The 17,550-nt window shown below is 42.1% G+C and overlaps 2 protein-coding genes across 2 annotated transcripts in view; one reads left to right on the plus strand and one right to left on the minus strand.

The window, feature by feature from the left end:
• acad11 (acyl-CoA dehydrogenase family, member 11) overlaps positions 1–17,550 on the plus strand; it is a 38,188-nt gene that overhangs the window by 11,775 nt on the left and 8,863 nt on the right. The window contains exon 14 of the mRNA XM_030767064.1: positions 12,226–12,295. Within this exon, the coding sequence (XP_030622924.1) occupies positions 12,226–12,295 (70 nt within the window). The remainder of the gene's footprint in view (positions 1–12,225; positions 12,296–17,550) is intronic.
• Positions 1,124–7,178, minus strand: ackr4b (atypical chemokine receptor 4b). Its single transcript, XM_030767066.1, has 2 exons — positions 7,047–7,178; positions 1,124–2,312 (listed from the first exon to the last, which is right to left on the minus strand). The coding sequence occupies exon 2, from the start codon at positions 2,304–2,306 to the stop codon at positions 1,149–1,151; it is 1,158 nt and encodes a 385-aa protein (XP_030622926.1). The 5' UTR covers positions 2,307–2,312; positions 7,047–7,178; the 3' UTR covers positions 1,124–1,148.

A 17,550-nucleotide genomic window follows, 5' to 3' on the forward strand; every position in this document is an offset into this window, starting at 1 on the left:
TCAAATGTAGACCCACACAAATCTATTTTCTCTCTGACTTTAATACTTGGATATTTTTATATTGCACATACAAACATTTGGTACAGAGACATATTTACAATATATATATATATGAAAAAAAAAGCAATTTGTGTATAAATGAAGGCTTTGAACCGGTTCAAGGAACGAAAACGAAAACCAGAAACAACCGAGATTTTGTCAGGGGAAAAAAAAAAAAAACAGAATCCAGAAACGATATTTATTAAAGTTCTGGAACAGAAACATCTATTTGAAATAATGATAACCGCTTAATATCGTAATATCGTTATTTTTTTCGTTCTTTTATTTATTACAACATATTGAAATATTTTCTGCTTGAAATAACTTTGGTACGGACTTTACTTCCTGTGAACGTCACTCGCGTCTTCGGATAGCGGATGTAAATTTACCGTGATATAACTTGAAAGTGAAATGTGGTGTGGTCTTGCTATTTGCAACCAGAGGAGGTAAATATTTTGCTATGCACCTTATAAAATGCTGGTTTTAGACACATAGTTTATCATGACCGCGAAGCCACAGTGGAATTCGGCCCGAGGACAGACTGGACTACAGCGCTCCTAGTTGCTGATGCAGCGCGCTTTTGTGATGTATTGTGACTTTAGCGATAGAGACTACAGAGTAAAATATCTGTCAATCGACCTTTTTTATACCGTCCGAAAGATGCATATTGTCATGTCACACAGCCTTACATGGAACGTTATTAGCCGGTGTTTCGTTTGGTTCTAACCGGTTTGGGAATGATAATTTTAAATCGGAACGCAAAGCAGGAAACGTCAAAATGCCGATTCTGCTCGGAACGAACCGATTTGAAAAAGAAAAAAAAAATTCTAGAAGTTTATTCTATAAACTTTTCATCATTTCTTCTTCTTCTCTTTTCATTCGTATGTATGGATGGTTACATGTATATGTATACAAAATGTTTAAAATTAGATTAAACTTTCTCTGAAGTAGAAGTAGTGCCTTTCCAGTTTAACCTATTAACTGACTAAAAATCTCTAAATAAAAAGCCTTTGAAAACCGGCAGTGTAATATACATGCGCTGTCCATGCACTGCTTTAAGGCCCCTGTGCAGTTTGGTGGTTGTGTAACTGGTCGATGAGCGTTCATCGTTAAATGGTAAAAGTGCTCGTGTCCTCGTCCTCGGAGACCGAGTGCGTCGGGCTGTTCGTGTGCGTCTGGGAGTTGAGCGAGATCTCGACGGGGGCGGGCTCGTTGCCGTGACGATAGCGCCTCCCGGTCTCCCCCCAGCGCTTGGCGATCCGGAGGACGTGCGTTCGGAAGGAGGAGCCCACGAAAGCGTAGAGGATGGGGTTCAGGCAGCAGTGCGTCAGCGCCAGACTCTCCGTCACCTGGGTCGCTCGGTCCAGCCCCTTACTGACCTCGCACTCCGTCACGAGGGCGTAAATGGCGTCCAACGCCCGCACCAGCTTCACCACGTTATAGGGCAGCTGGGTGAGAAGAAACACCCCAACCACCACCACCAGTACCCGGAAGGCTTTCCACCTCCGTCCCCCTCTGCCTCCAGCTCGGGCGGCGGCCCCCAGGACCCTCCCCACCTTGCAGTAACAGAAAACCATGACCAGGAACGGCAGCACGAAGCTCAGGGACACCTCCACCACCTCCAGGGTGGCTTTGGTTGCCTGCGCCATGCTGGGAGGGTACACGGCCCGGCAGGCTTTCCGTCCTCCGTGGTGGTGCTTCACCGTGGCAAACACCATGTCAGGCAGGCCTAGCATGCACGCCGTCATCCAGACCAGGAGACACACTGCCAACCTCCGCCTGAAAGGGCTTCCCCTGACCGGGCCGCGTCCGGAGGCGGCCCCCAGGATCAGCGCGCGGTAGCGGTCCACGCTAATGCAGGCCAGCAAGAGCATGCCACAGCTGAAGTTGGTGGTGTAGAGGGCGGAGGTGAGCTTGCAAGCCGCCACGCCCAGTTCCCACCCGTTGACGGCGTCGGCGGCCCAGAAAGGGAGCGTGAGGAGGAGAAGGAGGTCGGCGAAGGACAGGTTCAGGATGTAGACGTCCGTCAGGGTCCTCATGCGCTTCTGAGACAAATAGACAAACACCACCAGGGAGTTTCCTGCCAGACCCACCACCAGGGCCAGGGTGTAGACCACAGGCAGGAAGAGCTTGGCAAATGAACGGACTTCTTCTTTATCGCACACCGTGTGGTAGTCATAGTAGTCGTCAGGGTAACTGTCATTAGTGGTGGAGTTCTCGTGCTCGAAGGAGTCAAAGTCGTAGTCGCTGGCCGTGTGGAGGGCCATTTTGGTCTGAGGGAAGAAAGAAATAAAAAAAAAGCAAAAAAACATCTGATGACCAAAACTTCAAATGTTGACAGCTCTTAATTATTTTCATCTAAGAGCAAAACCCAGTTAGAACTGAATAAAAAAATGTCGAAAGAAGAGAAATTTGTAGTTCTAAGTTGAACCATTTGGAGCTGACTTTAATTTCAGATGCAGACAGCTTTTTAAATGTTTTTCATGTTGGAGCAAAGCCCAATTAGAACTGTATGACGGAACACAAAAGAAGAAAACTTTGTAGTTTTAAACAGAACCACTTAGAATTCGCTGTCATGTTCTATTTGCTTTTTGATTCTACGATTCTGTTACTTTGTATTCCCATTCTTTGTCATTTGTCCTGATTTTGATCCAGTTGGTTGAACAGCATATTTGTATGCTGACTATTCATTATGATTTAGAATTCGATTCCGTGCGTCGGCGTTCTGCATGAACGGTGATGACAGTCGTCGCTTGGTTTCCCAACGAACGTTCGGTTCCAAATGACTGAAAACGTTTGGTCTTAGTTTTGCCTAACGCGGGCCATAAAAGCCCAGACACGGGTCCTTTTTTTCTGCCTAATTTACCTCTGAACATGTGGCCGCAAGACCGAAGTCAGAAAAACAACAGCAACCGTTTCTTTCTGTTTTGTTATTTTAGACATCTTTTTTTTTTTTTTTTTTGTCTACATTAACACCTGATGAATATATTTTACATTTAATGATGCAGTGTTTGTCTGTTTGTCACAGTGTAGATTGGTTCGTCATCCTAATAACCATTAGCTTGTGTGATTCCGCCCACATCTGCGTCTAATAAGACTCCGTAATGTAATTATATCACTCCCTTCATTATAACCCCTGCTGATGACAGCCACCAATCTCTCCATTTATGACTTTCTTCATTTTTTTTTTCTCATTGAAATCCGCAGGGTATGTTTTAATGTTTTCTTTTTGCCTTTCTTTGATTTTCGAGACATGTTTTTATTATTCTCGTCTTTCTTCTCCTCTTGTTTTAATAGCTGTAGGATGCAATCCTTTATTTATTCATTCTTTCGGAAACGATTGAACATTTGTGGTTTTTTTTTTTTTTTTTGCTGTTGTTTTAATTCCTACAGGATACATCCTACAAGTTATGCTATGTGTGGCTGTGTGTGTTTGTCTGTGTCTGCGTGTGTCTGTGTGTCTGTGTGTTTATGCAGTGGACATCTGGCCAGATGACCGCCACAGCATCACTCAAAGAAAAACAAAAAAAAGAAAAGAAAAGAAAATCATTTAGCGTCCGGGAGCTCTTTGGAGAGGAAGCGACTTTGACTTTCCAGCTGCTCACAAACAGCTGCCCAGAGAAAATGCCTTCCACACCTCCGAGCCAATCACGACGCTCTCCTTCACAAAGCTCCCTCACAGCGTGATAACTGATTCTATCAGTAAATCCTCACGCATTCTCTGGCTCTTGGATTGTTTTGCACATTTTGGATGGTCTGGACTTTCCCACCCTGTGCTCTGACCCGCTAGCCGAACCTCGCGGTAGCGGTAGAATGATGAACGTCGCATTTCTCTGGCTATCTCTGAGATCCTGTGGTAAACACAGGCTTTCTTGCGTATTCTCTCGCGTCCCACACTTAAAATCCCTGCCTCCACCTCTCCCTGTGTTTTTTTTTTAGGTTTTTTTTCCCACTTCTTGTCGTTTGCTGCCCCACCCTTTTTTTTTTTTTCCCGCTGGGCTCCCCAGAGTACGGTTCCTCTCCTGACTGTACCGGCTGATTTCTTTCCCTGAGTCACCCTTATCCAGCACCCTTTGAGCTGATCTTTGTCTGATCTGACGTGTGAAAGGAGGGAACTGTGTGCGGAGGGCTTGGCTCCGGCCCGTGGAGGTTCCGTGGAGCGGCCCCGACACAGATCTCACCCACATGCTGGGTCTGGTCCATAAACAGGTTGTTCTCCAGGCCTCTGAAGAGGAATTCTCAAAGGAGGATTTATCTGGAGATACGAGATGGCATTCTGTTTTGCCAGAGTACTGATCTGCCCTTATCTTTCTCTGTGTGTGTGTGTGTGTGTGTGTATGTGTGTGTGTGTGTGTTCGTGTGTGTGTGTGTGCGTGTGTTTGTCTGTGTGTGCGCGTATGTGTGTGTGTGTATGTGTGTGAGATCTGACTTTGGGATGCTCTGTTCTGGAAAATCTCTTAGTAGTGGAGTCGCTGTATTTGGTTTATTGGAACTCAGATAGAATTCCAGTCAGATATATACTGGCTTGTGGGCTTTTGCATATGTGTGTATTTGTGTGTGTGTTTTTGTGTGTGTGTGTTTGTGCATGTGCATGCGCGTGCCTCCGTGTATGCGTGCGTGGGTACGTGTATGAGAGAGTGTGTGTGTGTGTGTGTGTGTGTGTGTGTATGAGTGTGTAGCTTCTCGTCCGGTTGTGAAAGACAGAGAAATCTTCTGTTCTTTTTGAAGGTGTATCTGAATGAAACGCATCTTTGTTCATGCTAGTCCCGCTGTTTCTCTGTGACCGCGGGAGCAGGGAGGTATCAATACTCTCTCTGAAATGTTAAGCAGGATTTTATTGGCCTGAAATGAAGAAGTACACCAGCATATTTAGGCTTTCTGCAAACACGGGTCATGAAAATCCACCCAGAAGTGACACTGATGGGGGTTTTTTTTGTTTTTAATTCTGAGAAACTTTGAATTAAACAAAACCATATTTTCATAAGGTAGAACATTGGTACCATGTCCACAAGTGTGACATGTAAATGTTTTGATTTGACTTGACACTTTATCGATCTAAAGTCCCGTTTACAGTCAAATCTTTTAGAATCTTTTAAACGTTGCTGAGTTCAGGCAGCACGCTTGTGCCAGTGTGCATTAAGACAGAAAATACATTCCTGCTCTCAGCTGGGCAGCTGTATTACAGCCAACCTTTTAAAGGTGTTAGATATTCAGTTAGACACAGCAGGATCCTCTCTCTTTCTGTCTCTCTCGCTCTCTCTCTCTCTCTCTCTTCCTCTCTCGCTCTCTCTCTCTTCCTCTCTCACTCTCTCTTCCTCTCTCTCTCTCTCTCTCTCTCTCTCCTCCGATCAAAATCCTTTCATTTCAGTGAACTTTTGGTATGTGCTCTATCCCCCTTTTACTTAATCTGCTGACACACATTGCCTCTTCCCGGGTGTGTTCTGTTTGCTTTGCTTTCCTCTGCTGGCTAGTGCACGAAGCAACGGCATGTCCCTGCTCTGTCAGCTGCGTGTGCGTGTGTGTGTGTGTGCGTGTATGCGCGCGTGTGTGTGTGTGTGGAATGTGGAGTTGTTTTTTCCATATTTCTTTCTTAGAGGAAAAGTTTGAGTCATTTTTTGTCAGCACAGTATCTGCCTATATTGCCTGTGGACTTTTTCTTTTTTTTCTTCACACGTTGTCTAAACTCAATTCATCTAATTTACGTTGGCATGTTTTGATTTTTGAAAAGGGTATATGTAAACTATTGCCTGACTCGCTGTCTGAGCGTTGGAAAAAAAAAAAAAAAACGCAGGGTTATGTGCTTTGGAGTGAGAATGTCTCTGCCTTCATGTGAAAAAACCCCCCCAAAAAAACGACAACTTTTACAACTTTTACATTTCTAAAGTCTTTTCTCCACCTTTTTTTTTCCCCCTTTATGACGCATTTGCCTGACACGGTCACAGTCAGCTTGTTTGGAGACAAAGTTTCTATGTTAATATTTCTGGTTGTTTTTTTTTTTTTGTTTTGTTTTTTTTGGTTATCTCATGGTAAATTGCACACAACCATCTGTTCATATTTCACAGACAATTTCATACGGAAACCAAAAGACAAACAAACTGTGTGAATGTTTCACCTGCGAGCTCACACAGTAACGTACGGACATGCATAGGCAACAAACTCACTTTCTCTCCCTGGCCATTTTACTCACACTGCTGTGTTTTGCTGTAAAATTACGCACTAAAATATATCACAAGGACGGTTACATGCTGATTATTCATCTTGATAGATCATCATCATCATTCAGAATGTCTGTTCTCTGTTTAGAGTTCGTGATACTGGAACATTATGTTGAAGGTCACTGATATGTCTTTTCATGTGTGTGTGTTTGCAGATAATCTTGCATAGTTAAGCAAATGTTTTATTTGTTAATTAGACAGTACACACCCACACAAGCACGCAAACATGCACGTGCACACAGATTGTCACTCACCTGACAGAGCATTTTAAGTTACAGGTATAGCTTCTCAGAATTTTCTTTAAATAGAGTCATGGAATGTTAAATGGTAAAACACATGGCCATTTTACTGGAGAGGACTATTAAGTTAGCAGTTCTTGGCTGTTTATTTTACTGTTGTGCGGGAGAGTAAATTTAGCCAGAGTTTGTTTTGAACTTTAGCAGACGATCATAAACGGCTCTGAGATCAATCGGACAGGACTTTGGATGGACTGTTTGCGTTTCCCAGCTGACGTCTTGTACACAAAACAGAACAGAACAGAAATGAACTACCAGACGCTCACACAGTAAGTGTCGACAGCAAGCGCTAGACCTCTTTGTCTGAAACGTTTTTTTAAACATCAGTCAGCGTTTGACGCTGTCATTGTGACACACACGCAGAGGTGCTCAGACACGGATCAAGTACGTGCTAAAGGACATGCTCTCTCTCCAGCTGCTTGGCTGTGAGTTCTGTCAACTTGACATTAAGTAATAGCATTTTTGAATTTTCTTTTGGTAAAAATGTCACTCTTACCTTGTGTAGTGTCCTCTCTAAAGGAGTGTGTCTCCCTCCTTCCTGAGGCAGAGTGACTGACTGCTTGAAAAGCAAAGCCCCTGGGTTACACAGAGGAATTTCCTCTCGGTAGCAGTTGTTGTTGTTTTGAATGTTCTCTGTGTCAGTATGCGTGTACGTGTGTGTGTGTGAGTGTGTGTCTGTCGAAAGGATGCCTCCTCTCTCTTCCCCAAATCTCGCCGGTTCTCTCTCTCTCTCTCTCTCTCTCTCTCTCTCTCTCTCTCTCTCTCTCTCTCTCTCTCTCTCTCTCCCTCCCTCTCTCCTTCTCTCCTCCCTAAACACATGCACACCTCATCGTGAAGAGATTAGATGAGTGCTTCTTTGTGCTAACGTGTAAAAGGGCAGTGTGTGTCCTTAACTTTTGAAATGTGCCATACATGTCTCTTAAGAGGAAAAGAAGAACAACAACAACATTTGTTTTTGTTTATTTCACACTCATTCATTTCTGAAAGAGAACTAGGATTAAGCCTAGAGTTTAATTTATAGCTCTTCAAAAAAAAAAAATCGTTTTTTGCCTCGCTTTTAAGTTAAGCAAGGCTTTCTTAAAATCCTTGAGGTCACGCATAGCTTTTAACAATAAATGTCATGCTTTACGACCCATGACATCACCTAACGTCAGCAAAAGCACATCGGACTGCCAGACTTTACCCTCATATGTGTAACCGTGGACCAGGTAAAGATATATATATATAGATTTTTTTTTTTTTAAATTGTTGCCTGGTGCGTCATATGTTTTTTTTTATTTTCATTTTTGAGTGCCCTGCCTGTTCAACCTTTAGAATGGAATTTTCAAAGGGAAAAAAAAAAAAAAAGCGGGTGTACTTCCAGCGAAGTCACAGCGGTGTTCCCTTCTGTAGCCGTTAAAGATTATTTCCTCTACTTCATGTCTTAACTCTAAACATGCGTGACTGACTCAAACTGTTCAGTCCTAATTGCTGTGGGGGAAAAAAAAAAAAAAAGAACCCAAACTCACGAACGTATAGTAACGCAGAACTAACAAATGAACAAAAGAGATTTTTCTCCAAGGTGGATTTACCACGTCATTCATTTAAACGTTGGACTACAAGGTTGTTGTGCGTGCTGGTTTGAATTGGAAACATTGCTTGTACAATAGTATTAAATTACACTAAATACAATATGTCTAGGACTGAATCATAAATCTTCAGAAGCTGGACGAAGAAAAAAAAAAAAAAGAGGGAGAAACGGTGTCATTGTCCAAAGCTGTGTGTACAAAGCCTAAAGGTGGAGCGGTGAAATAGGATCCAGTAGAATAGAGTTACTGTGAATGAAGACGAACTGGATTCGTGAGTGCAGCGTGGTTTTTTTTTTTTTTTTTTTTTTTTATGTAATCCGGCCCAGGATGCGTTAATGTCATTCCGGATAATTCTGTGAATTTGTTTTCGTTTCGAGACGGCTGAAAGACAGGTGAGACGGCCCCCCTTAGTCATGTGGCGTGCACTGGGACAATGTAGGCACGTGGTCAGGTGAACCCCCCCCCCCCACCAACCCCAACCCCACCCCACCCTACCCCAAAACCGGTTGGCATGCATAGGCATGTAGGCATGCCAACAGCATCTCGGCTGTGAGAACTTTTCTTTGCCTGTATTTACTGTACCCTCACGACAGTTAAAACACTCGCACACACACACACACACACGCCCACGCCCACACCCCCACACACATATACACACACACACACACACACATTCCATGCCAGGAATTTCACAATGATTCCCAAACATGGAGAAAGCCTGAAGCACTGGTGTTAATGATTAGGGTGTGCGCTTGTGAAGGCGGGATTTTTGACTGATTGTGTGTGTGTGTGTGTGTGTGTGTATGTGTGTGTTGTTAAGGTGGACAGATGTGAAGAGTCATGGCTAATTTGCTGGCCAGACCCCACACACACACACACAAATGCACACACACAAACACATTAATGACCAACAGCACTGTCTGTGTCCCATCTGATGACTTTCAAATATCCCAGTGGCTTTTATACTTCTTATAACCTTGAGTGTGTGTGTTTGTCCATTAACATCTGTGCATGTATGTTGGTCTGTGTATGTAGCGTCTGTACCTACATGTTCTAAATCTCTGTGTGTGTGTGTGTGTGTGTCTGTGTGTTTTGTACTATGTTTGACATTGTGTGTGTATGTACTGCTCTCATCGTACACATATGTGCATGTATTCCTGCATAAGGCCTGCTAGGCCTGCGTCTACATGTGTGTGTGTGTGTGTGTGTGTGTGGACGTGGGCACATTTTCACCATTCCAGACATATTTTCCAGCAGATGTGCAGAGAAGCCCAGGGTAACTCTGTGATGTTAGAACTGGTCCCATGTCCATCGTACCGGAGCGCAGTAATAGTCTGTGAATGCCACTAACCCCCTCAAACAAACAGTGTGTGATCACATATCACTCTGTATCACTCTCAGAATGACGCCTCCCTTCCCCGTCCAACACTCTTAATGACATGTTTTTACAAAGCTTGTGTTTACACTTACTTTGGTTAAGTGTGTTTTACCGTTATGTAATCGGTTACTAGGTTCTTTACGGTGCCTAGGGACAACATTCCTGTACACTCATTAAAAAGAAAAAAAGGGAACTGTCGTGCGCTGAAACAGACGTAGCAGATCAGACATCATAAGTACATAATATAAATACACCAGTTTTTCTCCAGGAGACTGTACGTTGGTACAGATCTCCCACTGGATTAAAACAGACTGATATGTCTGTCTTTCTCTCCATCTCTCTTTGTCTCTCTCTCTCTTTCTCTCCGTCTCTCTCTGTCTGTCTCTCTCTCTCTCTCTGTCTCTCTCTCTCTCTCTCTCTCTCTCTCTCTCTCTCTCTTTCTGTCTCTCCTCTCTCTCTCTCTTTCTGTCTCTCTTTCTCTCTCTCTGTCTCTCTCTGTCTTTCTGATCAGATCTGCTGTGAGATCTGTGTTATTATCTGGGGTTTATGATGGCAGTGTTTGTTTTGTGATATCATCTCTTTGGATAGATCGTAGAGAAACAGGGATTTGCTTTCAGCTGAGCTGCTCGATTATACTTTGTGGAAGTTTTTTTTTTTTTTTTTTTTTTACTGTGGAATACTTTTTTTTTATTATTTACTGTGGAATAGTTTGTTTAAATGCAAGAAATGGTTCATTTAGATGTAGGTATTTGTATTGACTTGGCCCACACTTTGTGACTGTATACAGTGTGACTTTACATACATTCTCTCTCACACACACATGCTCGTTTGTAGTGCAATTAGTGTGTGAATCATGTCAACTCTGACCATAAAATCTATTCCTACACACGCAAGTGTGCTTCACTGGAATTAGTGCGTCATGTAGGTCCATTCTCTCTCTCTCTCTCTCTCTCTTTCTCACTCACCACACACACACACACACACAAAGATACTCACCCACAGGACTTTGTCACATTTAGTCTGTTGTGTGTTAGTTACCGGACAATGCTTTGTAAGAACAGGAAGTGATAAGAACTTCGGCTGGTGTCCTTTTCCTCATGGTTTCGTCTCTCTCCCCGATGCTTTACCCCACCTCTGGCCTGCTGCGTTTGTGTGTTTGTGTTTCTGTTTGTGTGTGTAGGATTGTGGATGTGAGAACCACGTTTGTTGTGATACTCTGCAGGCTCAATGTCTCCATGACGATAAAAACAAGTCAAAGCGGTGGGACTATGGGAACATTTACTGGTTCCCACGACTTTGATTTTTTTTCTTTCTAAAAAGTATTGTTTTTAGTACTAAATAAAAACAAAGTTTGAAGATATTTCTTTGGTTAAGGTTAAGGTTAGTGTCAGAGCTGATAGCAGGAAAAGTTGTTAATTCATTCATTCAGTCCTTCCTTCATCCATTCATTTTGTAAGCCGCTTATCCTCAGTAGGATTGCGGGGGGTACTGGAGCCTATCCCGGCACTCACTGGTTAATTTTATTTACAGGAAAATGGAAGTCAGTATGTATTACTCACTTTTATATAAAAACAGACAAACTAACAAATATGTGTGTATGTGCATGTGTGTGTGTGTGTGTGTGTGTGTGTGTGTGTGTGTGTGTGTGTGTGTGTATCTCTTCATTTGTGTGTCTGCACATCTGTTCATAGAGGTGTTCTTGTGATCCTGTGTATTGTCAGTATCGTGTAGACGTGTGCATATGAAAGTTTGCCCTCTAGTGGACAGAAACATGCATCGTGCAGACCCACCTTCTCTCAGCTGCCTGCGCTTCAGTCAGATGCCATGAGATGTAATTGTCTAATTATCAGTGGTTAACCCTGTTTTACTCCAGCTGTAGCCAAGAGACCGTTTGTGCTTCGTAATCAAAGCACCAGATATAAGAATCAAAGGACTCCTCTTTTTGGACAGATGAAAATCAGAGGTCCCGTTCCACCAGAGCAGTTCACTTTGTCATGATTAGCTGAAAAGAGAACACTGGCTGTTGCCAACTGTTGTGTGTTTGTGTGTGTTTTTCTTTCCTCTTTTACTGGATGTGTATGAGTCATAGCAAAGTGACACAGTGGGCAACTCTAATGTCATTTGAGGTTAACTCTTCGTACATATATCCTGTCCAGTCACCATATACAGCCTCTGGGTTTATATAGCTTCACAAATGTTAGTATACAACAGGGTCCCTGCATGTTATAATACAGTTATACAGTAGAATCTACCCTTACTGAGGAAATGAGAGCAGGTTAATATAATATAATAATAATAATAATATATGTTTATTTAGAGCCCAATCTCACTATGAATAGTCTCAAGGGGCTTTACATGTCTATAACAAAGTCAAATCAATTATTAAGCATAAATTAGAGAAAATAGAAGTCTTTAGTCTGGTTTTAAAGGTATGGAGAGAGTTTGCCTCTCTAACTTCTGTAGGTAAACCATTCCAGAGGAAGGGAGAGCAGTAGGAAAAGACTTGGTTGCCAGCGGACTTCGTTTTAACTCTTGGAACGACTAACAGTCCAGAATCTTGAGAGTGCAGAGTGCGAGATGGATTATAGGGAGTAATTACGTCAGACAGGTCATTTTGATGATTTTTTAACTGCAGACACATTGAAGAGAAGCAGTAAGAGAAGGTTGCTGCGCTGAATTAAAAACCACATGTTTTTTTTCCCCCTCTCTCTTCTCATTTTTGCCCTCAGGTGCTGGGAGTCCAGAATGCAAGGTTGCCATAGTGATGTGTCAAAGCAAGTCCTCAGATTCCACCGACAGGTACAACATCCTCTGCCTATGTCTTTGTCACGGAACTTTCCAGAACTCGTAATGTGTTTTAGACTCAGCCTGTCCCCTCTGATATTTTTGGTTCTTTTTCAATTAGAGAAAGGATATGTCAGGTTGTGTATTATTAGGTAAATATCTGACTTTATTAAAATGCTTTCAAAGTAGATATCCAATGTAAAGTAAACATTTTCTGTGTAGCTAGTGGAAGTCAATTTTTAACTTCATGTTGCAAAAAAATATTTGGCATTTGTGTGTGTGTGTCTGTGTGTGTGTGTGCGTGTGTGTTTGTGTCTGAAAGAGAAAGAGAAAGAGAGAGAGAAATTGTTTGCTGAAGTGGTGTGTGTATGTTGGTTTCAAATTTGGACGTCTGCAAATTAAGAGTGGTCACTTGAAACACACACAAACACAGAGAGAGAGAGAGAGAGAGAGAGAGAGAGAGAGAAAGAAATGCTGAATAAGTGTCATTGTGGTCAGTGAGGGACTGTAACAGAGGGAAACCACAGTGGGATGACCGTCTGCATTCCTGGTGAAACCCAGACTCCACGATTCTCCTCTCAGCCCTGCTACCAGTACCACACAGCACCACACAGTGCCACACGGTACCACACAGCACCACACAGTACCACACAGTACCACACAGCCCAGTCCAGCAGAGAAGACAGACAGACAGACAGAAAGAGAATGTATAACTCCTTTTTTATCAGCATTCTGTTAGTTTCTCTGATAGACTTCAGTATAATTGTCTATCTTTATTAAAGCTGTATGTTGTAATCCTGTGTAATCTTAGGACATCTCTCTGTCTCTCTCTCTGTCTCGCTCTCTCTCTCTCTCTGTCTCTCTCCCTCTCCCTACCTCCCTCTCCCTATTTACGTGTTTCCTAATTTTCGGTGCTCCTGCGACTACACCCTGTGTCTGTCCTTTTTTTTCTTTTCTTCTCTCCCTGGCTATTTTTTTTGGAAAAGGTTGACCACCGCAGCCTAGAGCAGCACAACTATGTGTGTGGGTGTGTGTGAGTGTTTAATGATATGTTTATGGGTGTATGTGTGCGTGCAGAGTGATAATAACATCTCCACCTAGCAACCTCTGTCTCTGTCTGTCTGTCTCTCTCTCTCTCTTTTTCTTTTTTTTTCTTTCTCTCTCTCTCCCTCTTCCCTCCCCTCCCCTTCCCTTCTTTCTTTCTCTCTCTCTCTCTCTCCCTCCCTCTCTCTCGCTCTCTCTTTCTCTTTCTCTCCCTCTTTCTGTCTCCATCTGCTCTCTAGGTTTGTGGTTTTAGGCTGGAGACGGTATGTTACAGTGAGTGCTAGATTATACATGAAGAAATCAGGTGGCATATGGTATATATGGTGGGTTATATACTCATGTGTTATATTATATCTTAGGTCAGATGGTATATTATGACTGACAATATCAGATTGTACATAATAACTGATGGTATATTATAACTAGGGATGAAACGGTTACCGGTTTCACGGTAAACCATGGTAAAATTCCCGATGGTTCGTATTACTGTTCCAAATTTTAATGATCATTAAAACTGCAGTTGATCACCGATGTTTGAAAAACTCGTGTTAAATACTGTCCAGCATCACCGTACGTTAGCGACCGTCTCCCAGACGCAGGCGCAGCATGCAGCCTGGGTCTGTTTCGTGTCAGTGAAAACGTGGTGGAGTACAGTGGTATATTCTAACTGAGGGAATCAGATGGTATATTCTAACTGAGGGAATCAGATGGTATATTCTAACTGAGGGAATCAGATGGTATATTCTAATGGAGGGAATCAGATGGTATATTCTAACTGAGGGAATCAAGTGGTATATTATAAGTGAGGGAATCAGATGGTGTATTCTAACTGAGGGAATCAAGTGGTATATTCTAACTGAGGGAATCAGATGGTATATTCTAACTGAGGGAATCAAGTGGTATATTATAAGTGAGGGAATCAGATGGTGTATTCTAACTGAGGGAATCAAGTGGTATATTCTAACTGAGGGAATCAGATGGTATATTCTAACTGAGGGAATCAAGTGGTATATTATAAGTGAGGGAATCAGATGGTATATTCTAACTGAGGGAATCAAGTGGTATATTCTAACTGAGGGAATCAGATGGTATATTCTAACTGAGGGAATCAAGTGGTATATTATAAGTGAGGGAATCAGATGGTATATTCTAACTGAGGGAATCAGATGGTATATTCTAACTGAGGGAATCAGATGGTATATTCTAACTGAGGGAATCAAGTGGTATATTATAAGTGAGGGAATCAGATGGTATATTCTAACTGAGGGAATCAAGTGGTATATTCTAACTGAGGGAATCAGATGGTATATTCTAACTGAGGGAATCAGACGGTATATTCTAACTGAGGGAATCAAGTGGTATATTATAAGTGAGGGAATCAGGTGGTATATTCTAATTGAGGGAATCAAGTGGTATATTATAAGTGAGGGAATCGGATGGTATATTCTAACTGAGGGAATCAGGTGGTATATTCTAACTGGGGGAATCAGATGGTATATTCTAACTGAGGGAATCAAGTGGTATATTATAAGTGAGGGAATCAGATGGTGTATTCTAACTGAGGGAATCAGGTGGTATATTCTAACTGAGGGAATCAGATGGTATATTCTAACTGAGGGAATCAAGTGGTATATTATAAGTGAGGGAATCAGATGGTATATTCTAACTGAGGGAATCAAGTGGTATATTCTAATTGAGGGAATCAAGTGGTATATTATAAGTGAGGGAATCGGATGGTATATTATAACTGAGGGAATCAAGTGGTATATTCTAACTGAGGGAATCAGATGGTATATTCTAACTGAGGGAATCAAGTGGTATATTATAAGTGAGGGAATCAGATGGTATATTCTAACTGAGGGAATCAAGTGGTATATTCTAACTGAGGGAATCAGATGGTATATTCTAACTGAGGGAATCAAGTGGTATATTATAAGTGAGGGAATCAGATGGTATATTCTAACTGAGGGAATCAAGTGGTATATTCTAACTGAGGGAATCAGATGGTGTATTCTAACTGAGGGAATCAGATGGTATATTCTAACTGAGGGAATCAAGTGGTATATTATAAGTGAGGGAATCAAGTGGTATATTCTAATTGAGGGAATCAAGTGGTATATTATAACTGAGGGAATCAGATGGTATATTCTAACTGAGGGAATCAAGTGGTATATTATAAGTGAGGGAATCAAGTGGTACATTCTAATTGAGGGAATCAAGTGGTATATTATAAGTGAGGGAATCGGATGGTATATTCTAACTGAGGGAATCAGGTGGTATATTCTAACTGGGGGAATCAGATGGTATATTCTAACTGAGGGAATCAAGTGGTATATTATAAGTGAGGGAATCAGATGGTGTATTCTAACTGAGGGAATCAGGTGGTATATTCTAACTGCGGGAATCAGATGGTATATTCTAACTGAGGGAATCAAGTGGTATATTATAAGTGAGGGAATCAGATGGTATATTCTAACTGAGGGAATCAAGTGGTATATTCTAATTGAGGGAATCAAGTGGTATATTATAAGTGAGGGAATCGGATGGTATATTATAAGTGAGGGAATCAGGTGGTATATTATAAGTGAGGGAATCGGATGGTATATTCTAACTGAGGGAATCAAGTGGTATATTCTAACTGAGGGAATCAAGTGGTATATTATAAGTGAGGGAATCAGATGGTATATTCTAACTGAGGGAATCAAGTGGTATATTCTAACTGAGGGAATCAAGTGGTATATTATAAGTGAGGGAATCAGATGGTATATTCTAACTGAGGGAATCAAGTGGTATATTCTAACTGAGGGAATCAGATGGTATATTCTAACTGAGGGAATCAGATGGTATATTCTAACTGAGGGAATCAAGTGGTATTTTCTAATTGAGGGAATCAAGTGGTATATTATAAGTGAGGGAATCGGATGGTATATTCTAACTGAGGGAATCAGGTGGTATATTCTAACTGGGGGAATCAGATGGTATATTCTAACTGAGGGAATCAAGTGGTATATTATAAGTGAGGGAATCAAGTGGTATATTATAAGTGAGGGAATCAGGTGGTATATTCTAACTGAGGGAATCAGATGGTATATTCTAACTGAGGGAATCAAGTGGTATATTATAAGTGAGGGAATCAGATGGTATATTATAACTGAGGGAATCAGGTGGTATATTATAAGTGAGGGAATCGGATGGTATATTCTAACTGAGGGAATCAGATGGTATATTCTAACTGAGGGAATCAGGTGGTATATTATAAGTGAGGGAATCAGATGGTGTATTATAACTGGTGGACTGACTGCTGCTGTCTTTTGAGTTTAAAGGTGTGGTTCACTCTACACAGTCTGATTATGAGCCAGTTAGCTGTTGCTCTGTCAGATAACTGACAGCGTGTGTGTGTGTGTGTGTGTGTGTGTGTGTGTGTGTGTGTGTGTGTGTGTGCGCGTGTGTGCGTGTGTGTTTGTGTGTGTGTGCGTGCGAGCACGTCTGTGTGTTATTTTTATGCAGTTTTGTTGTTATAAAGGTTATCGCTGTTTCACAACCAGATTTTTTTTGCACCGCAAAATTCTTTCTTTCTGTCTTTCTCCCTGTCGGTTCAGTCTCTGTTTAGTCCTCGTCCTTGGCTCTTAGACTTGTCTCACCCTCGGGGCGGTTGTCAATTTTGACAGCAGTGTCTCCCTCTGACGTTCAACACCATCTCAGCAACTGCAGTCTTGACATCATATCAGAGAGAGAGAGAGACAGACAGAGAGACAGACAGAGAGAAGAGGGGCTCTCCTCTATCTACAGAACTTTTATTGAGTCGGTTGTCTCTTTGTATTGTGGCTTGGTCTGGAAACCTGAATCGGGCCAATAAGAACAGGCTTGGTCGGCTTGTCAGAGTGGCCAGTGAAGTTCTTGGGCCGAACCAAGCACAGCTCTCTGACCTTTACCGTCGGCAGGTCGAAGGGAAGGCCTACGCCACACTGGGCTGTACTGACCACGCCCTGCAGAGGTTCTACCTTCAGGTTCAGACTCATAGGACCAAAAAATTCAAAGTTTCCTTTGTTTGCTCTGCTGTTAGTGGACTGAATTTACACAGGTGACTGCTCCTGGCTCATCTTTTGTCTTTGAATGAAGTGATCTTGCATTGTACTGTATGGTATTGTTGTCTCTGTGCCCTCTCTGGTATGTTGTCTTTCATGTTGTATGTATGAGGGACTGAAAGTGTTTTTTTTTAATAAACT

Source organism: Chanos chanos, chromosome 3, assembly GCF_902362185.1.
Source record: "Chanos chanos chromosome 3, fChaCha1.1, whole genome shotgun sequence".
Lineage (NCBI taxonomy): Eukaryota > Metazoa > Chordata > Actinopteri > Gonorynchiformes > Chanidae > Chanos > Chanos chanos.

What these genes read in the sequence shown, in the direction of transcription:
- ackr4b (XM_030767066.1), bottom strand. Translation starts at nt 2,306, where the DNA reads ATGGCCCTCCACACGGCCAGCGACTACGACTTTGACTCCTTCGAGCAC.